This window comes from Heliangelus exortis, chromosome 2 (genome assembly GCF_036169615.1).
Source record: "Heliangelus exortis chromosome 2, bHelExo1.hap1, whole genome shotgun sequence".
Classification (NCBI taxonomy): Eukaryota; Metazoa; Chordata; class Aves; order Apodiformes; family Trochilidae; genus Heliangelus; species Heliangelus exortis.
The window spans coordinates 56,527,141-56,549,351 of record NC_092423.1 but is presented as its reverse complement, the minus strand read 5'-3'; the positions used below and the strand labels follow the sequence as shown (position 1 = coordinate 56,549,351).

General features: G+C 39.1%; 1 protein-coding gene across 4 annotated transcripts in view; it reads left to right on the top strand.

Annotated features, from left to right (window-relative positions):
* The window catches only part of TNS3 (tensin 3), a 163,683-nt gene that overhangs the window by 100,847 nt on the left and 40,625 nt on the right, over positions 1-22,211 (top strand). For all 4 annotated transcript variants that reach the window (XM_071736226.1, XM_071736228.1, XM_071736229.1 and 1 more), the window contains 4 exons: positions 5,445-6,704; positions 19,835-19,965; positions 20,331-20,448; positions 20,562-20,645. In XM_071736226.1, the coding sequence (XP_071592327.1) occupies positions 5,445-6,704; positions 19,835-19,965; positions 20,331-20,448; positions 20,562-20,645 (1,593 nt within the window). The remainder of the gene's footprint in view (positions 1-5,444; positions 6,705-19,834; positions 19,966-20,330; positions 20,449-20,561; positions 20,646-22,211) is intronic.

Here is a 22,211-nt window from a genome sequence, read left to right as displayed (position 1 = left end):
AGACACAACAGTTTGCGTTGAAAGGTTTGAATATACCTTCTTGTTTCTTTTCAGATCTTTGAGGCAGATGCTGAAGTTTTCCAGCTTACAAGCAAAGTTTTCCAGGTTATGAGCAATTCTGCATATTCCCAGAGAAAAGAGCCAATTTTCTGGTTCTGGAAAAGTACTGCCAGCATAGCCTGGGGTTTGTGTCTTTTATCAGAGTCCTGACTGGTTTCATGTGCAGCCATTTGCTGATTTGCAAGAATAGCAACACTTGAACAGGAAAGTGTGTACTTTATTATTTAGGTTTGAACTTAAGCTCTAACTCACTCATAAGCAGTGAACAGATGCCAGGGCCACTTTTATCCTTTGTTCAACTAAGAAGTCATTAAAGTCTTGACAGTCCCTGAAGTAGAAAGTTAATGTTGCCTAGGGGCATGGCTGTCTTGATTTGATGAATGAATACATTTGCAATAATGTCTAGAGTAAAAGTTTGCAGGCTGCTGAGTTGAGGAATGCATCTGTTACTAAAGAAGGAACTAACAGGCTTGCTTCCCCTAGTTGGAGCTGATTCCTTTCAGAGACGGAGAAGGAGTCAATGCCTGCTGGGGTTTGGGAGCTGGAGAGCAGCAGCTGCTACATAAAAATAAGTGTTATCACTGCATTTTTTTTTCAGGAATCTTTTCTTGCCTGAGAACTCCCAATAGTACACAATTTCTTGAAGATGTGGATGAGAGTCTCTGACTTGATTGTTCAGTGTGGAAGAATACATTTTTGAAAGGCTGTTTGATTTAAGAAAACAACGTCAAAATCAAGAAATCAGAAGTGTTTGGATAAGTGATATGGGAGTTGACATTCACCCAGCTTCATTTGGGTGTTGAAACAGACTGAGAAAAGAGCCACTGTAATGAAATAGCTTGTAGACTTGAATTAGCTTTTCAGCCAGCACATTTCCACTCCTCCTTGCTTCAGTTCAGGTTTAATTGAACCTGATTGTCCCCTCAGGCTCCTCCCTCATGTTTATATTTTCTTTTGCTTTTTTTCTGACTGATACAAGTCTCATGCTTCTAAAGCAAGACCATTTACCTCCAGAAGCAGGAACAGAAGCTGTGGATCAAACAGCAGGAGTAGCAAGATTTCTTGCCTTTTTAAGCTGGGGTGTTAGCCTTAACTCTGGCTTTGTTCTATGCAGTCTTTTTTTTAGAGAATATTAGTTGATTTATATGAGGCAATGATTTGATTGCTGCAGAAAGTTCCTGATCATGCCTAGTAAAGAAGTAAGAAGCTTTGCTTCTCCATTTCTGTATGGACTTTATACGAATTTTATGGGTAGAGTTTGCATGGAATGAGGGCCTGTGTTTGTTAGAGTGGAAGAAAGAAAAATACATGCACACATAAAAAGATTTAACTTCGAAGGAATGCAGCTCTGGACTTGTCCAGGTTTGCCTGAAGGTAGAAATATTTATTTGTGGTGTTTAAAAAAAAAAAAAGCCAGATCTCCTGTAATGTTTCCTGCTGCAACATGAGCAAATGTATAGTGTATGAAGACTTGCTTATTTGCAACCTTCTTTTTGTTCAAGTGGCCTTGGTCAGAACAGCTCTTGCTGAATTTGTGGTAAATGGGTTTATCTAGCTGGCTTGCATTTGTATGTGTGTTTTCATAAGTGGTGAAGGAACAGGCAGATAGCTGTGGGGACAAATCAAATAGCTGGAAGACTGAAACATCTTTTTGACTCACCAGCCTTCCTTTGGGTATTTGAATTTCAAGAAGATAAGTGCCAGGAAACACAGGCTTGAAAGGAAGCCACTGAATTTAGTTTGTGTTGTTATTTCAACTCTGGATTTTTATATAAGTTGCTTTTTGTGAAGTAGATACGGAAATGAAAATGCACACATAGCCTTTTCGCTAAGACGTTCATTTATAAGAGTCTCTCATCAATCATGTCCACGGCTGTTCAGGCATTTTAATCCACTGGCATTCCATATACTGGCAGTCTTAATGTAACAGGATAAGACACTGAGCACCACAAAACCTAATTGCCAGTTTTATGGTGTTGAAATATTTCACAGAGATGCAAGTGTGCTGACATGATCCCTTCTGCCGCGTTGGTCAGTTCTGACAGGGCTGTGTGATCCATTGCCACATGTAGTGATGGGGAAGCCCAGACAGCTTGCACTTGTTGGTTGCTTATACAAAGTGGCTTTAGTCATCTTAGCAGAATCCTGAATTTCAGTGATTTTATTTTGAATAGGGATCATACTGTAGCAAAAAAAAAATGGTTACTACTGCTGAAGGGACAGATCATATTTACTTAGTTTCCCCATAAACATTGGATGCTTCCATATACAAATACATAAACATACACAGACTTATGAGTGTAAGCTTTACTTTCTTGGCTATAAGAAACCTTTCATTCTCTTAAGTTTGTTGCCTCTGTTCTCACCAAATTTTGTGTTGGGCCACCCAGAGCCAAACTCTACAAGAAGTCACAGAAAGACTCTTGTCATTCCCAGTAGTATCGCTCTATCTGTCAGGCTTCCCATGAGTACAGATGTCATTCTTCAGTGTAGCTGAGATCTATACTTTCAAGTATATTTTTAAAGTTCTGAAAAAAAGACATTTTCATTCATCTACATGACAGGCTAGGGGAGGGAGAAATTCCTTTAGTAATTTCTTTTTTTTTCATTTGATTTAGTTGTATAAAACATTCCTACACCCTTCCTTGACACTTACCAGTTAACGCTAACTATTCAGAAAAACACAAAACTTTTCACAATCTCTTTTTAGTGTCCACTACAGAGTATTACTCTGATTTAGTAGTAATGAATTGAGTGTGTTAGCCAGCACTGGGATGATTTGAGAGTTCAAAGAATCATTTAACTTCTACATTTACCTAAATAGATGTTTTCAGATTTACTTAAGAGACATCTCAGAATCTGAAATTGAATTTAGGTTGAAGCTTTGTACTGACATATAAATGCAGTATGAAAAGGAACAGACTTTAAGGAATGTGAATTGTTCGCCATTTGAAAAAATAAACCAAGTCCCCAACAAAATCCAGGATATTGGAAAACTGTTGTATCCAATCCAAAGTCTTATGGAAAGAAGCAGTTTAGTGCTCTAATTTGCGTACTGGGTAAGTAAATAGCAAAGAAGGATCATAAGCAACCAAAATCCCATCCTCTGCAGGAAGTTGTTGTCATATTTATATCCGATGGTCCTAATTCTTAACACCATCAAAAATACATAGGGATTTTTCTTTTGCGTATTTCACAACCTGTACAGACATTAGAAAACCTTTCTAGAAAACCTAACGCCATGGAAGATGTTGAGAAACTGTCAATTGGATGTATTTTCCTTAGACACAGAATTTTTAATTTCCAGATGTGTCACACATCCAACCTCATCCATAGCAGCTCTTTTTACCATGGGATTTACACATCATTAACTTGAGCAAACCTCTAACAGTTTTCCCATGGAAAAATTCTATGGCAAGGGGAGTAGCTTTCTTTTTTTTCCATAGACTGAGAATTTGTCCTGAAAATGAGTATTTTGATCTTTTGCGTGTACTGTTTTTAAAATGGACGTTAAACAGCTATTAGGTCGTAGTCATTAAAAAGTAGAAAGTTGTCCTTTAGTTATTAGCTAAAATCTATTAAACCTGTCATATAACCTCCAGCTTTTAAGTATTTTAACCAATGGAAACTTGGCAGTGTGTGCCATAATGAAGGCCTTTTCCAACCACACCACTTTTCTTGCCATTATATACTGATGAATTAATTGACATCATGGGTACAATTTCTGAATGATGTTTTTTTGTAAAATGGTATTGCTTGATGTTGGAATGCATTGGGCTCTCCATGGCTTTATTGATTCTTGAACAGCCACATTTGTAGACTAAGCTATTGGTTACTTTTGGCAAAAATCTACCTGTAATAGTTTAAATTGTAATAATCTAATTGTAATAGTCTAGTTTTCTTTTTTTCAAACAATTCTCAAACTATGGGTAAGAAAAGTTATTCAGAAACTTCTGCTTAATAAAAATGTTTTGGTAAATGAGCATTAAACTCTTTGAAAGTAGAACTATTCAGTTTACTTTCTTTGTTTGGCAGTGGAAATACTTACTCCTAAAGCTTTTCATGAGAAATGCAATTAATAGTGTTCATTTTCAGCACTGAGTAAGAGTCCAGTATCTATACCTCAGGCTGGTCTAACCTGTGTAATGTGTGTGGGAGATGGACAATCAAATTCAATAAAAAAATCATAAGAATGGTCCTGCCATGGCTTTATTTTCTGATGGATGTTTTTTATTATTATTATTATTATTGTTGTTATTGTTGTTGTTGTTGTTGTTGAAAAGAAGTAAGATGGGCAGGTGACCGTTACAAAATACAGGCTGTGTGTTTCAAGACAGCAAGGAGCAGCAGGGTTCAGGGATGTCAGTAACAGTTCTGAGATCAAAAACAATATGGTTACTTTAGTGAACCCTTCCACTTGAATTCATTAACCCACTAAGAAGGTAAAATTTATCTCACCCAGTTCTTCTGTGCATATCTGATGTCACTGAAGTATGCCCATTCAACTGGAAGCAGGAATTTGTTCTTAAGACCCAGACTTGGTAAACTTAGTAGATGCATTGTCCTGCAAAATTGTGTTTTCAAAAGATGCTCTAAACAAGAAAAAAATTTCTGGCCTATATTTATTATGAATGGTTTATTCATAACCTTTAATTAAGTGGGTACCTCAGAGATCAAAAATAAAGTTAGGTTCTTCCCATTATTGATAAGGAAGAAGTTATATTCTTATTTTTAAGGTATTATGTCTTTGCTTATGAAAATTGAATGTGAAATGCATACCAGATCATCCACATGTAGGAATCTCATAGCCTAACATTTCCTCATGTGTGTCTTTGTGAAGGGGTCTTACATTCATTCCAAGATTGGCAGCTCTGACTGAAAGCCTGTTTTTTCTGTGCACCACCAAGAAAATGAAAAAATTATTCTTTTTAATGCAGTTAGGCCACCAAGTGGAAATGGATGAACTGGCAGTTGTATTATATATATTCAAGGCGAGTATTTCTAGCAGACTGCTACCATTCTTGCTTTGCATGGAATGCATAGTACCTGCCTCTCACTATAACAGTGTAATTCTTCAAAGTTGTACTAGGAATTAGTGGAGCCCTAAACATACATTCAAAACAATATAAAAGAGAGAACTGTTTTTGATCTTGGAGCTATGAATGGCATATTCTATTCACATCAAGAAAATGATTATTAATTGAAATGTAAAATGAAAAGAGGTAATGCCATTGATTGATAATGTATTGTAAAGCCAAATCAATTTTGCAGAAACAGTAGTGTTGGTATGAGCAGTACATCTGTCATGTGGTTCAACAGCAGTAAAAACCCTTACATAATGCATTGAAATTTTCTCCCCTTCCTTGTTACTTATCTCTCCACAGTGCTGCATACTCAAGGTCCCATTGATGGCAGCCTGTATGCAAAAGTGAGAAAGAAGAGTTCTTCAGACAGCAGCATCCCTGTTGTTGCTCAGGGTATTCCTGTGACTGGCAGTCCTGATCACAGTGATCATACCCTGTCTGTCAGCAGTGATTCAGGAAACTCAACAGCTTCCATCAGGACAGATAAGACTGAGGAGCGCCTTGTGCCAGGAGTCAGACAGGGTCCAAGCCCAGAAGAGAAGGCAGAACTGGACCAGCTTCTTAGTGGCTTTGGTCTGAAGGATTCTGTCACTGTCACCAAGGATTTGACTGAGGCTCGATGCAAGTACAGGGGCACTTGTCACATAGTGCCAGCTCAAGTTCATGTGAATGGAGACACTAAGGTGAATGACAGGGAGACTGATATTCTTGATGATGAAATGCCTAGCCATGACCTTCACAGTGTGGACAGCATTGGGACATTGTCTTCCTCCGAAGGACAGCACTCCACCCACCTAGGAAACTTCAGTTGCCACAAAAGCAGTCAGAATTCACTTCTTTCAGATGGCTTTGGAAGTAACACTGGGGAAGATAATCAAAATGCTTTTGCCCCAGACCTGGGTATTGGTGTGGATTCCCTCTATGAAAGGTCATTTGGAAGCACTGAGCCAAAGTCAACTCAGCAATTGCATCAGAATACTTCTGTCCCACCCCAGCCCCAAGCTTATGGCCCAAGTAACTACTCTACTCAGACCTGGGTACGCCAGCAGCAGATGGTCACTGCTCACCAATATGGTTTTGCCCCAGAAAATGAAATGAGAGTTGGCATTCATAACACCATGGAAAATTTGGGCAGTGTCCAGAGCCAGCACCAAGTCCCAGACACATCAACATGTGGCTCCAGCAGCAGAGATGCTGTACAGAGAGAGCTAGGAAGTATCCCAGATGCTGCTGAAAGTGCAGAACATTCCAGTGCCAAGAATTTTAAGTCGAGACCAGCACCTCAGAGGGGCACAAATGGCCTTGATCTAGGAGGGAACACAGCAGATTTGCCAGCTTCTCCAACTTTGGATATTGATCAGTCCATTGAACAACTGAACAGGCTTATCTTGGAGTTAGACCCTACATATGAGCCTATCCCGACCTGCATTAACACTGTCATCAGGGACAGAAACCAAGTAAATAGCTTCACCAGCCTTAATGTAGATGTGAAACAGCTTAGCAGGAGTCCTAGCTTCCATGAAAAATTAGAGGTCACGAACAGGAATGTGTCCTGGCATGGTAAGCTGTTGTAATACTTTCTGAATATAATGCTTTTCCTAGCACTTGTGTGTTCTTGATATGGTACAGCATGGCTGTACTCAGGTTATGATTTACAACTGTCAGGATGATTATCAAGGGATTATTTCTTACAGGCTCTTTACATAACCATCAGAAAAAATATGGAATCAAACTGTTGTAAAATAATCGAGCTTTGTAGATACTTGTTTTTATGGTTCAGGGAATTCTTACCTGCGATAGATCAGAACTCCAGTGAAACCTTTCAGTAATGCTGTAGCTAAAATTAGCACCTAAGCTGATAGTGTTTGAAAATTCTGTGTGGTCTAATTCCTCTGGCAGAATATATCCCCTTCCTTTCCTTTTGTCCCTTCTCTCTTCTCACTCTTCCTGCTTCCAGTTTTGGTGCAATGAAAGTGTGCTTGTGACTCCAGGATTTAATTCAGTGTCAGCTAAAATACCAGAATACATGTTTGTGGCCTCACTGGACACAAATGAGCTGGTTCAGCTCGAGCCCAATTGCATATGCCAAAGCATTTGATGATGACTGTGCCTAATGAGTGTATGATTTCCATTACTGAGCAGGGCTATGTGATCAAGGATGGTGAAATCACAATTTTGTGTTTAGGAGGGTAATTGGGGACTAAAGAGCTCCAGAAATCCAGTAATATTTGATTCACGGTTCGTAACTATTATTGTTTTATGTCTTGTTTATGAGGAAATATTAGCTACTTGTACATATTCACTGCACAAATTGCAAAAGTAAACAGCTTTATTGTTTAAGTGAATGACAACAGTTTATTAAAGGGAAAAAGGACACCATGCTGATGAGGGCTCATAGGAAGGAGTTAAAAGTGGGAGAAAAAGCAAGAAATCGTGTTTTTAAACAAATTAAGCTTTTTGTTTTTAAACAAATTAAGCCGGGAAGAAAGCTTTTTAAGAAAAGAAAAGGAGAAGAAAGGAAGAGATTGTCCTGCTTCTCACCCTCTGAAGAAATCACTGCCTCTGGGGAGAGTGGGGGGATGGGAATGTGCTCTCTGTGTGTGTGTGTGTGTGTGTGTGTGTGTGTGTGTGTGTGTGTGTGTGTGTGTGTGTATACTTCCATTTGTAAAGTCAGGTAAAACAAGTAAACTTCCTGCCTTAATAAGAAAGACTTATGAGAATAAGAGTCCTTGGGGCACGTTCTGGAAGAGAATTTGTTTTAAAGATAGTGATGAATTTGGAATTACATACGAATATGCAGAGAGCATTTACAATCCTGGGTAATTTGTAGGAGGCAACAGGGCATAGTATGAATGAGTAAACAGTTCAGGAGTCAAGAAGCTCCTTCACTTTTGTCATGCCCTTGCCTTTGTCAAGGTATTTCTCTCTCCTTCATCAGTCTGATCAAGGGAAAATTAGGGTTAATGTCTCTTAAAAGTACTGAACATCCTTACAGGATGTTTATGTCATATTAAGCTTCAAACATAACCTTATGCATATTGATGTCTAATTGACATACAATTTAAGTCAATAGAAGACCTCTTCGATGGACTTAGACATCTGGAAGAGAGGCAGCAAACACTATTTGTGTGCTGAAAGTGGTATGTAAGTGCTAATTGCTATCAACAGCAACTCTGGCATTGAATTTTTTCCCCATACCCTCTATCTCTTCTCCAAAGCAATACCCACATTCCTACTGAAATCACAGAATCAGTAACTGAGATTAGAAAGGACCTCCGGAGGTATCTGGTCCAGCCTCCTGCTCAGGCAGGGCCACCTTAAGTGAGGCCTAGATGATTTTTTTATCTCCAGCCAACTCTCTGGGGCAACCCTTGCCAGTGTTCAGTCACCCTCACAGGAAAAGTTGTTTCCTGATGTTCAGTGGGAACCTCCTGTGTTTCAGTTTGTGCCCATTTCCTCTAGTCCTGTTGCTGGGCACTGTGGAAGAGAGCCTGGCTCCCCCCTTCTTTGCAGTCTCCCTTCAGGTATTTAAATATACTGATGAGATCCCCAACACACTTTCATTTAATCAAGGATTTACAGAAGTGCCACCTGCTATTTCATGGACAGTTATGCACTCTAACTAGTCACAAATGCTTCTGCATGATGTTTTATTTCAGCATACTAGGCATCCCTTGTTGGACAAAAAGGCTCATTACTTAAGGGGCAGTCAGGGAATGGATCAACTGATATTTGGGTCTTTAAGTCTTTTCTTAAATTTTTGCTTGGAGGAAGTACTTTCTCCATTCATACTTTTACTATGCTGAAGTCAGATTTTGTTGAAGTTCTGACTAAGTCTCTCATTGACATTAGAGAGGAAAGTGGCAAGTAAAGGGTTTCCCCTGCATTTTTAGGGCCCAAAATAAATTAATGACTTTTATAGAGAGTTTAAGCACTTCAGAGATCCTTAAATGTGTGGAATCCAGGATGCAATGCTTGTTCACATCTGGTCTTGGCTTATGTTGCCTAGATTTATGGGCCTCGTTTTATCATATTTCTAGTGACTCATGATCTTTATGTTTAGGAAATTTCCTTTAGAAGCTTAACTCTTAAAGTGTTTTCTTTTACCTGCTATTTTCAGAGCCTTATGCTGCCTGTGTTTTTTATGTTGGTTATTGATTTCTATCTTTATTACTCTCTTTAAAATATGGTATAAATATAATATAAAACATTGTAGTATATTCTCAGCTGAAATCTGTTTGTGGTAGTCCTTGTTGAGACTTTATAGTTCATTTCATCAAAGGCAGCAAAATTGAATAGATGCTTTTCCTTTGCTCCTGCTCATAATTTGGTGGGGAGGCGTTATTAGTTTTCATTTCTAGGGGTGCAAGCTAAAGCACCATCATTACCGACTACTGCTACTTCAGAGGATGGTATTTTCTGGTAGAAGAGATAGAGAGTAGGAACAGTAAGGATTCATATACTTTAATGTAGTCAGGGCCTTTAGATAGCTGAATTCCTTCAGATGTCCTGAAGTTTCAAGACCTCTGCTTGTGCTTAATGTAGTAGGTAGTATCTTGACGATATTCTCTTGTGCCTTGCTCTTGAGTGATAAGAAGTCATTTTAGATGTGTGTTGAGTCCCTTGCCTGCCATTTGAACCCTTTGAGTATATTCATTGTGATTGACAGTGTCATTTTATGTTGTGTCTAATGTAATTGAAATGCTTCAGACTGTTCCCAAGAGAAGTGGCCTTATCCTGCCTCCATGAGCATTGGGCACACAGTACCCTGTTCATCTCTGCATCAGATCTGGTATTAGTGATGGTGGGGTTTGTTGGATTAGCTTTTTAATTTAATGGCCTGGAGATTTTCTTATGGGTTAGTTCTCTGACAGATCAAAACTTTAAACTTGCTGTATGGGCAGGTAGTCATATGTGCAAAATGAGTGTTGGGGTCACATGGCCGGAGATGGGGGACAAGCAGAATGGCCATTCTAGCCTTTAAACCAGATAGAACATTTATCCTGAAGACTGGTACTGATATCTTTGTAATAGGACCTGATCTGATCTTCACTGTGAGGAACAGAGTTTTTCTACTGTATTATCAAATACCATTAGGAAATTATGATGAATACTGGGACAGAACTACGAGAATGGTAAATTCAGTGGTTTAGGCCATTAGCATCAAGACTTAGGTGGAGATGTCAGAAGATGATCATAGTTCTGAGCATAAAACACAGATGCTCTGATAAATTCTTTCAAATTTTGCATAGCACTGCGCAGGCTTAAATCCAGAAATGTAGTCCAATCATTACAGTATTCTGCTAGCCAGATAACTGAGTACTGGAAAAGTAACCTATGTTTTGCAGAAGACTCACCTGTATAAGAAAATATGTAGATAAATCAAAACAGCAAAATTAGTGCAATTTGACTGGGGGTGAGAAAAGGAGAAGCAAACCTAGTCAGTGAAACAAGGAAGTATTCTTTACTAGCTTCTTTCCTTTCTCAGACATACTTGACTTTTCACTTGTCTTTGAGGACTATAGGTATGCAGGATCTGTGAGAGAAGAGGTAGAGAAAATGGCCTTAGGCTATGCAGGTCTGTCAAAGGCTCCACCCTGTCACTGTACAGACACAAGGGCTTAAAAAGTCTGTTGTCTTCATACTGCTCTCAAGAAACAGTGCAAGGACTAATCAGTAATAGAAATACGCTCTGTTCTCACTAGGATTAACTGGCAAGTGTTAAACAGTTAAAAAAAAAATAGATAAAAATGTAACTCTTGGTTAAAGTCAAAAGTGTATTCCTGCATTTGTGGCAGCAAACTAAATAGAAGTCTTCTCTTCAGACTTTAACATTGCTTTCCCTCCACAGTGCACAGCTGAAGCATCAGTTTAATTTGACTCTATTAGCCTGTATTGCAGTGAAAACCTGTAAACATGTCCTATACTGGAACAAAAGGTAAATCTTATGAGCCAAATAATCCCTTAAAATAACAATAATGCATTGTTATTCATTGCCAATTTGTAGTAACAGAGCACAGGCCTGCTGGATGTGGTTTACATTACCTTGGAGTAGACTTACACAATTAGGAGAAGCAGGAGATTCTCCAAAGTAATTCAATAAACTGCTGAAACTACTGCAGCACAGGAGGTGTAATTAATAGCACAAGGAAATGCTGACTGCCACATCAAAGAGGAAAACGCCACGAATAAAGGATAAGCAAAACAGCAATTGTCCACTGATGAGTAAAACAGGTTTTAGAGGGAGCTCTATGCCCCGTGGAAGTCCTTGGCCTAAGTAGTGTATCAACTGAAGGAACTGGTCAGTGATGGAGGGTGTTGGCAGATCAGGACTGAGTGGCTCTGAGTAAAGGTGAATGGACAGATGAGGTATTGGGAGTAAGAGCAAAAAGTGCTGGAGATGCATGGGCTTGACATAATGGTTTCAGAACTTATATACCTACAAGAAAGCTGGGGTAGGGCTTTTTCTAAAGGTGTACAGCAAGAGGACAAGGGGAAACGGTTTCAGATTTGAAGAGGGGAGATTTAGGCTGGACATTAGGAAAAAATCCTTTCCTTTGAGGGTGGTGAGATGCTGGAACAGGTTGCCTGACGAAGTTCTGGCTGCCCCATCAATGTTCAAGGCCAGGCTGGATGGGGCCCTGAGCACTTATTTAGTGGAAGATGTTCCTGCTTATGCAGGGGGGTTGGAACCAGATGCTCTTTAAGGTCTCTTCCAGTTCTAGCCATTCATTGATTCTATAACTTGAAGGTTGAATTACAAGAGGATGGTGGAGGCAGAAAATACATGCCTTAAGAAGGCATGTACAGGTTTCCAGTGCCCTGCAAAGCTGGAAGAATAAAACTGTGTCAGCTGGGATGTACATTATGGTCCACTCTTACCTAACTTGCCTTATATGTTTCTACACTGATTGTCAGATTGTTAATTGTCTCACTTTTCAATGCTTCTTTCTAATTCTTATACACATATACCTTAACAGAGGTTAACATGGCACAACCTAGTGACTGTACATGTAGAAAGCATCTGGCTTATGTCCAAAATTATGTGTTGGGTTAAGTGCTTAGTATTTTTGAGAACACGAAAAGAAGAGAGTGATCCTTGAATTTTTTTAAGTTTTTGGTTTTTTTTTTTTGCTAGGATAGGTCTTTATGAACTATATAGAACAGTGGCTCATGACCTCTTTTCCCCTTCAGTGCTATGTGCATTGCTTATCAGAGGTGAATCTGTGCACTGTTTATTAAGATTTTCCAGTGCTTTGCTTTTACATGGGCTACATTGCATGGAGAAGAGTTTCTGATAGTAAAGGAAGCTGCTGTTCACTAGTTTCACAGTGCTGCAGTAGTTCCTAATTTTAAACAGGAAAGCTTGTAGCCTGTGCAAATTTTAGTGTGTAAGTTTTTCTCTGCAGCCTTATGTTCCCCCTTCACTTTGTATACTCTTTCATGCCTGATAACACAGAGATCATTTCTAAGACTTACTTCTTACAGCCATCCATCTTTTATCACAAAGCTTATGCTTACTGGGTGGAGAAAGAAGCTAAAATAAACTTTTGCTTCTAACTAGAAAACTGTAAAAGCAAGAATCTGTTATTAAATGTAGAGAACAGAAAGGTTTTTACCAGTTTTCAGAAAAAAATGCCATTATTATCACCCATATTTCATCCCTGCCCCCCACCTTTTCACTACTAAAATGTTACCATTTGCAACTTTAGAAAATGTTAAAAGCAGTGGAAGAATTATGTGACAGGAAAACTAAGCACATGAACACATGCATTCAGCATTTGAAGGCAGCCTGTTTCCATTGCATGATTCAGAGGCGTGTCTTTCTAAATTGGCCAATATGAGGAACAGAGACCATATTTTCCATAAGGTTGAATTATATTGTTGATCTCAGCTGATTTTAATTCTTCATGCATTAATCATTTGAAAATACCATCTTAAACAGTCTTTAAGTCACCTAATGTGATGATACACATTCACACAGCTTCACATTTTGTTTGGAGTTGATATAGTCTATCAGCTCACTAAAGAATTGAGCCATCTTCCCTCCCTCAAAATAACCCCAACATGCAAAATTAATAAAAATGAGGGAGCTAAATATCTTATTGCAAGTGTCTGGAACACTTTCAGAGACCTTTCATATAACAAAAACAAATTTTTGAAAATAGGCCAAATAATGTTTTCATAAATCATGTTACAGTGTATCTGCAAAGGAGAGAGGAACAAATTCCTTTTGCATACTTTATAAAATAGTAATTTTTAAAAGCATTGAACTATTCCAGATGTTCCCATGCACTCTGTGTTATTCTGGGGGAGTCTATCTGAAATAAGTTCTGAAGTGACAGGAGAACAAAGCTTGTCCAAATTCTTACGTGCTTTACTTGCATGTACTAACAATACACTACAAAACTTGTAATTTCCATTCCACAGGAAAATTTTTACCTGACTTGGAGTTAACAATAACTTGGAGTTAACCACCTGGCTGTGATTAACAGTAAATATAAATGGAATTTTTAGCTAGGCTAAAGTTAAAAAAAAAAAATGGAAATTCTAATTAAATTAATTTTTTACACTAAACTACATTTAATTTTTAAACTAAAGTTAAAAACAGAATTTTACTTGCATTTAGCAACACAGTAAATTTTGGAGTTTATGTCATGCTCTTACTCCACAGATACCAATCTTGAAACTTTTAGGATGTGTGTTTGAGTGCCATTATGACATCCCTGTATGAGTTTGGAGACAGCAGTTCAGATTTTGCAGCGGGCTTGCTACCCATGACTGGCATGGTATAAAGGACTAAATTGGCCACACCTGTGAAGGTGCTGGTTATCATCATGTTTAGGGGCTTACTTGGATTTGGGGTTAAGTTTAGACCTTTTCATTTGCTTGTTAAGACTAATGGGTTATAAGGAGTTTGGACTCTCAGTCCAGTCTCAGTTCTAGATAGGGGAAAAAAGAATAGTTTGCTTGTGAATCATTGCTAAACATGCGGTATCTTTTCAAGAACAAAGACATTGTTCTGCCTGCCCCTGCACTTCCTACTGCATTTTAGAAAGATTAAGGCACTGAAGGTAGTAGGCACACAACTCAGTTGGCTTTTGCTCTTATTAATCCCTTTGTAGCTATGCTCCTGTAGAGCTGTGAATCTGAAAATTTGGGCATAATATGATACTCTGTTAGCACTTGCATTAGAAATCCAACATTTGTTTCAACCAGGTATATATTTGCCTGTCCTTCCAGCACAATGTTTAGCTCAAGTTTTGTCTTGCTGTCTATAAAGATGTTATTTTTCTTTTAAATTAGTAACAGTGACTGTAAAACTTGATTGTAAATCCTCACATTTTTTTGTTGGTTTAAGCATACAGATTCTTTGAAAGCTTGATCATTAAGTGTCTTCTGCAAAAATCTTAAACTTTGTAGACAACAAAATAGTGGCAGAGAATAAAATAACTTCTGATTTGGGTGGTGCTGTTGTAACATTTTTTAGTATGTGGGGCAGTCCCTAAAGGCTCCTATGTTAGAAGTTAAATTCTTCCTTGGTGAATAGTTAAACTTCCTGTTGTTGGACTGAATCCCCATGTTTCACAGTAATGTGTAGTCAGAGTTAAGTAGGTCTTCTAAACTGCGGTATAGTCAGTGGCATCTGGAATTTCTGCCATGCTAATGTTTATTCTCCCCAGAGTCTTATTTCAGCCTTCATGACTATGCTGGCGTCTTTGAAAGGGGTACTGGAAAAACAGCCTTGTGGGAGTTTTCACTGTCCCTTTCTCAAGATTAACTGAGTTTTATCACTCTGACTGATAAAACTGAGTGAACTGGTGGTGTCTTTTTTAATGTAGTGGCATGCTTGTACACAGCAATCATTTCCAAGTTGTCTGTCTGCAGAGGCTATTACTATGGTTTTGTTTGTTGCTGTTTTTTTTAATTACAGTATCTCTTAAGCTGTATTGGTTGGTTTATTGATTAAACATACATTTAATAAGTTTTCCTTTTGTTTCTTCAAGCCACTTATTTTTCATAAACCACGTACATGTGGCTTGTCATATTTTCTTAAATGTATAGGTGTAACATTTTGTCTCTTGTGAAAGGGATAATGTTGGAATTAATTCAGTATTAAAAAAATCCTGCTGAGGAGGAATAACTCTGTTAAATAAGTGAGAAGCTATTTGTGACAAACTAGGTAACATTGCTTAAGCTCTAACCAGAGATAGATCATAACTGTTACTTGAGTGTCGATGATTGAAGTGGTTCAAATTAATTTTACAAGTTCTGACATTTGCATTTCAATGACATAACAACTCACTGTGCTTGCAACCTGTTGGATAATTTCAGCATGGAACTTTTAAGATTAATGTCTTGTAAACACTGACTAATCAGTATTTCCCTTTTTGACTGAACTGACTGAACGGCAGCAATTCATGCTTTCCAGTTTTTCAGTATGATAGAATTTTTCAACCTTGTAAAGGCCCAACATGAAATGTAAGTTAAAAATTAGGTATTAGGTTCAAAGCTTGATGGCACCTTTTGAATTAGAAAAACAAAATGTCCTCTATACACAAGCTTTGGTCACTCAGTTATATAATTACAAACAACACATTGTCAATAAGCATCAAAACGTGTACATGTTCGCTAATTTCCAGAAGATACTCTAAATGAAAACTTGTTTGTTCTTATATTAAATGGGAGAAATTTACAATTAATGGCTCCGGTCTGAAGTTAATTCTTGGTGATTTGATGCCATCTGTCATTGTCTAAGCTGCTCTGCAGTTGGTAGAAGGCAATATTGTCAAATAAAATAGCTGCAGCCTTACCCTTGAGTATTGTGTCTGGTTCTGGATTCTACCATTTAAAAAAAAAAAATTCAAGGTACTTCAGTATGTCCAGAGGAGGGTAACAAAGCAGTGGAAAGATCTGGAAGGCATGTCCTCTGAATAGTGCTGAGGACTCTGGGCTTGTCTGATGTGGAGAGAAGGACACTGAGAGGCGACCGCATGGCTCTTTACAGCCTCCTGAGGGAGGAGCAGATCTCTTCTCCCAGGAGCCCAGAGCCAGGATGCATGTGAATGGCTCAAACCTGCATCTGTCAGAGGAGGTTTGGACTTGACATGAGGAAGGATTTCTTTACTGAGAGGGTGGTAAAACCCTTGAACATGCTTCCAGGTGGTCAGTGGCCCATGCCTTTCAGTGTTTCAGAGGCATTTAGACAATGCCCTTAATGTCATGCTTTAACTTTTGGTCATCCCTGATGTGGTCAAACAGTTGGACTCAATGATTGTTGTTCGTTCCCTCCAACTGAAATACTCTGTTCTGATTTGCTCATTACAGAATCAAAATGTGATTCAGGTTGGAAGGAACCTCAGGAGGTCATTGTATTCCATTTCCTGCTCAGAGCAGATTCACTTAGATCAAGCTGCCCATGGTCACGTTTGGTCAAGTTTTTGAAACCTCCAAGGTTGCAGATTTCACAGCATTTTCACATGTCTGATCCAGACATTGACCCCTCTCCGTGTGCAACTCTTTTTCCTTGTATCTGTTCAGAATTTCCCTTGCTGCAACTTGTCTGTTGCCTCTTTTCCTGCCACTTTTCATCTTTGAGAAGAGTGTGTCTGCATGTCTGTAATTCTTCCTGTATGCAGTTGAAGAGATAAGTGAGAGCCCATTTTACTCTCTGTTATTGAGAGTGAGCAAACCAATTTCTCCAGCTTTTTCTTATGTGGTGTACTCCAGTCCCTAACTGCTTTGTTAACACTTTGTTGGATTCAGTCCAATTTACTGTACCTTAGGACTCAAAACGGGGCACAGGGCTCCAGGTGTGGCCTAACAAATACTGACTAGAGGGAAGTAATCACTTTCCTTGTCCTGGTGGCTGCTTTCTTGCTATTACAGTTCACCATGCAGTTAGACTTTGCCACAAGGGCAACAATCAGCAGCTGTATCCGTGCCTTGGGTTAGTGCAATGGTGTTTTGGAAGTGGAGGAGCCACAAGGGTGACTCCTGTGAGATGCTGCTGGAAGCTCCCCTGGTTCCAATGCTGGCCCCGCTTCTGCCCAAGGCAGTGACAATCAGCTGAATGTTCACAAGTCCATGGGACCTGATGGGATTAATCCCAAGTACTGAAGGATGTTATGGCAGGACCCCTCTCGATCATCTACCAAAGGTCTTGGGAGTCTGGAGAGGTCCCTCCTGACTGGAAGCTATTCAGCTTTATTCCAGTTCACAAGAAGGGTGTTCAGTACGATCAAGGGAGCTACAAACCTGTTAGCCTAACCTCAAATCCTGGAAGAAATATGGAGAGGATTATACTGGATATTATTGAAAGTCATTGAAAGAATAATGTGATCATCAGGCAGAGTCAGCATGGGTTCAGAAAGGCAAAATCCTGTCTAAATAATTGATGTCCTTCTGTGATAAGGTCAGCTGCCTGGTCAATGAAAGGAAGGCAGTGGACACAGTATTCTGGACTTTAGTAAGGCTTTTGATACTGTTCCTCCCAGCATCCTTCTGTTGGATGCATCCCATGTTGTCCAGCTGTGGGATGAGCGAGTTAATGGTGTGGTGTGTGAAGATGTGGCTGAAGGGCAGAACTCAAAGGGTGGTGAATGAGGCTACATCTGGCTGGTGACTGGTCACCAGATGTGTTTTTCAGGGTTCAATTTTCTGGCCACTTCTGTTGAATATATTTACCAATGGAGTAGCACCAGGCATAGGTCTAAACCGGGAGAGGAATGGCTGGAGAGCAGCCATGCATAAGGGCTCAATTCTACATCCTTATTTCTAAATGAAATGCAATTATTTTGGTAATTTGATATAAAGAACTACTAAATATGATTTTTACTTATTTGTGGTGGTTAATGTATCATAATAATCTTCTCAGTCTTCAGATCAATTTCAGTAAGTTTATTTATAGGGTTACTGTAAATATTTTCTATAGTACCTTGCTTTTGTTTAAAAAGAAAAAAAAAACTAACTCTACCAAGAAAAACAATGCAGAAGAATAGAAGGGCAGTTGAGTGGCCTGAAGTTAATATTAAAATCTTTAAGGGTGACTGCACTTCTTCATACAAGGAGACATGATTTAGAGCCCCTATAGAGGGGCTATTATTAGCATAATAGTTTTTGAAGTTTATCTGAGACAACTGCTAATATACAAGATAAAGCACCGTTGTTGATATGCTGCTGCAAGTGAGATTTTTAGTATCCTGTTGTTTTTTTTCTGATAGCTATAAATACCTTTTTTCTAGAGCAACCAAACAAAGATTATCCACTGGCTATGATTCTGCTAGCCGTAGCATTGGCATGGTGATAACCGTCTCACAAGATGCCTGATGCTGGTGTTATTTGCAGCAAAAGGTTGCAAATCTGTTCGAATATTATTATTCAGGGAAAACAAAAATATTTGTGTAGTTCACAAAAGAGAGATAAATGAGAGTATACAAAAATACTTTCAAAGAAATAAATATATGCTTCTGGGATATTTATGAGGCTGCAAAATCTTAAGTAAACCTGCAAGAACAAAAAATTAATGATGTGACTTCTAGGAAGTCTTGGCTCCTGACACTTGACACTGTAAAAGATGCCTTTTAAATTAATAACTCTAAACATCTGTTACATTAAGTGAGGAGCTCTGAAGTACATTTGTGAAGCTAATAAACAACTAAGTAAAAGTAATTGTTTGCCGGCTTCTTTACTTGATTTTCATCTGTTAGATTCACATCATTTGCTTTAAGCTGTATTGCAGAATATCCGCTCAACTTCTTCCCTCTGTCCTCCAACATCTGCTTGGAATTTGATGCATCAAGCACTTCCAGTCCATTTAAGAAACATGTCCAGTTTCCCTGAGATGCCTTTTTGCAGCTTTCTGAGGAATGTGTTAACCTTGCAGAAATTACAAGCTTCATGGGTACATGATTGCTAACAACATGAGTGTATGAATATCACTGATAATGAAACCCTCTCATTAATGTGTCAAGTAGCATCTGTGCTAAATTTTAAAGGTCTCTTTTGACCTGTCCAAAGGTAGACATCATATCTCACAAAGTCTATGTGGCTGCATTAAGTAGGAGAGACATATAAAAAAGAAATTGCCTGTACCTTAAAAACTAGGTTACAAATGGAGTGAAACTCACATGTGCTGTTCGTGGTTCCTGTTACCTCTTGCAGAGAAATGGTGGGTTAGGGTTCTCAAATGGTCTCTTCATAGGCTGAAATTCTGAAGAGTGATTCCCACTCATTTTTATTTACAGAAATTACAAATAAATAAAAAAAAAGAATTCCAATGCAAAAAAGTTGGTAAAATGTGGAGTGATATGAATGAGGTTTTTGCTGGTAGTCTGTGTGTTAGAGATGGAGAAAGAGTTTTCCTGTTTATCTGCCTGTAGCGGCCCCTGCTGGCAGGTCTCACCGGTGGCATTGGGAGTAACCTTGTCCAAAAATGGGAAATGCGGAGCTTCACTCCTCTGGAATCAGATGTACTGCAAATATGCTCCAACTTGTGTCAGCAAGGCTAATTACAACTGATTGCCCTCTACACACACACCTGTGTGGTTTTGTAAAGCATTTATGAAACCAGTTATTTCATGAACATTACTGAACAGAATCATTGAAGGCACAATAGTGGCAATCTAAGTGAAATTAAAAAAAAAAAAAAAGTTTATTAATGAGTTTACCAATTTTTTTTTCAGCAACAGACATGCAAGATGACAATGGAACAGGCGGAAGGATCAGAAAATTAAGTATTGGGCAGTATGACAATGATGTCCCTGGGCAGCCACCGTTTAACAGGTGTGCATGGATGAAGTCTCCTGCTACTGACCACGCTGTAAGTCCAGAATCACCGATTCCTCTAGGGGAGACCAATGAGGTAAACCGTGAAGAATTTTTCAAGAAATATTTGTTGAAGTGAATAGCCAACAGGGAGTCCCACATTCATGTTCAGTGTCCAAAATCAATGTTAAGCAATTGGGCAGTTGCATTGTGGCCATAACAAATGACTGTAGTTACCTCAGAAATTCAGTTCAGTGTGTAAGGTTCTCCTGCTCTTGCCATCTCTGTGTGTTTGCATGTCTTCAGTCTTCCAAGATCTCTCTGATGGAACAGTGGACCAGATGATATGAAACCTTTCTGTTTCATAGGGCTAAGTGGGAATTTTCACGCTGTCGTTTTGCTTTCTTGTGCCATTTCTAGGTGTCTGTTGCATGTTACCAAGATGCAATAGATGGAGAAATCTTCTCTCCAGTGAAAAATGGGAATGAAGCTGTGTCATCCACATCATTTTTTTCCCTGTCACCAGAGACATCATCTGGTAAGAAAACTTCTGTCTCTTTTTAAATATTATTTTTTATTTAATTATTTTGAAGGCATTATTAACATTTTAGCTGTTACTGAAGAAGAACTGTACTTTTCCTTCTCTCCTAGTGAAAACATTTCCACTACACTGTCAGCAGATTCCCTCCATCCAAAAGGTCAGCAGCCCGTCTGAGCTGTACAGAACTAATCCTGGTAAGATACCCCTACTTGATAAATAATTTCAAACTGAACTGTGTATGAATAACCAACAGTGGTTATTCCTTTATAATTAGAAAATAAACCTAGATAATTTAGACATGTGCAAGTGGGAGAAATAGGATTCAACAGTACTTTTAAAATCATGTCAAATAGACTTTAACAATGAAGAATGACCCAGAAAGATTTAGTACCATTAACTGCCAACAGTGAATCCCATGGTTCTTTTCTGTGTCCAAAATCAGTGTGGAGAAATAAGGAAGCTGTATCATAAGAGGCAATAAGAGGACATGCAGTTTGCTGTTTGAGGCTATGCTGTTCTTGTTCTCTGTATGCATTTGTATGGTTTCAGTGTTCCACAATATCTCTGCTAATATTTGACAAAATAATATTGTCAGGATACTTGAGTTCCATGTGATTTTTAGTAGGTTTTGTCTCCATCTGAGAAAAGTGGAGTGATACTCATCTTGGTAGACTGTTACTAGCTGTCTGTAGAGTAGTGTCCACTTTTGGAATACCCAACATATAGCTCCTTGAGTGTGTCCAGAGGAGAGCCACAAAAATGGTCAGAAGACTGGAGCATCTCCCCTGTGAAGACAGGCTGAGGAAGTTGGGGTTGTTAGACCTGGAGATGAGGAGCCTCCAAACTCTAGTTTTCCAGTATCTGAAGGGGGCCTACAAGAAAGCTGGGATTGGACTTTTTGCACAGGTGTGTAGTGAGAGGACAAGGGGCAACAGTTTGAAATTTGAAGAGGGGAGATTTAGGCTGGACATTAGGAAAAAATTCTTTCCTGTGAGGGTGGTAAGACACTGGAATAGGTTGTTCAGGGAAGTTGTGGCTGCCCCCTCCCTGGAAGTATTCAAGGACAGGTTGTATGGGGCTTTGAGCAACCTGATCTAGTGGTAGGTGTCCCTGCCCATGGCAGGGGGGTTGGTACGAGATGATCTTTAAGGTGACTTCCAACCCAATCCATTCTGTGATTCTATAGCAAGCTCATGGGTTGAGCCAAGGACAGGGGGAGGTTTCACTCATCAGTTCTGGTCATGGGAGTCAAAGGACTTGGGAGAAAAAAATCAATTAAATTTTTTATCAATCAACTCAGAATAGGATAATGAGACATAAAAACAAATTTTAAAAATACCTTTCCCTTATCCCCCTCTTCTTCCTGGGCTGAAGTTACTTTATTATCTATTTCTCTACCTTTTCACACAACCATAGCACAGGGGGGCGGGGAATGAAGGTTGCAGAGAGTTCATCACATATTGCTTTTTCCTGCTCAGAGGGAGGAATCTTCCTTTACTCCAGTGTGGAGTTCCTCCCACAGAAGATACTCCTCTCTGAACTTCTCTGACATTGTCCTCTCTGAACTTCTCTTCACCTTCCATGGGGTGCAGTCATTGAGGAAAAGACTGCTCCATTGTGGGATCCCCACAGTCACAGCCTTCTTTGTGTGCAGCCACCTGCCCTGGGGCATGGGGTCCTCCCCAGGCTGCAGGTCCATATCTGCTCCACTGTCATCCTCCAGGGGGACAGCCTGGTGTCTCACCGCAAGTGGCAGGGCA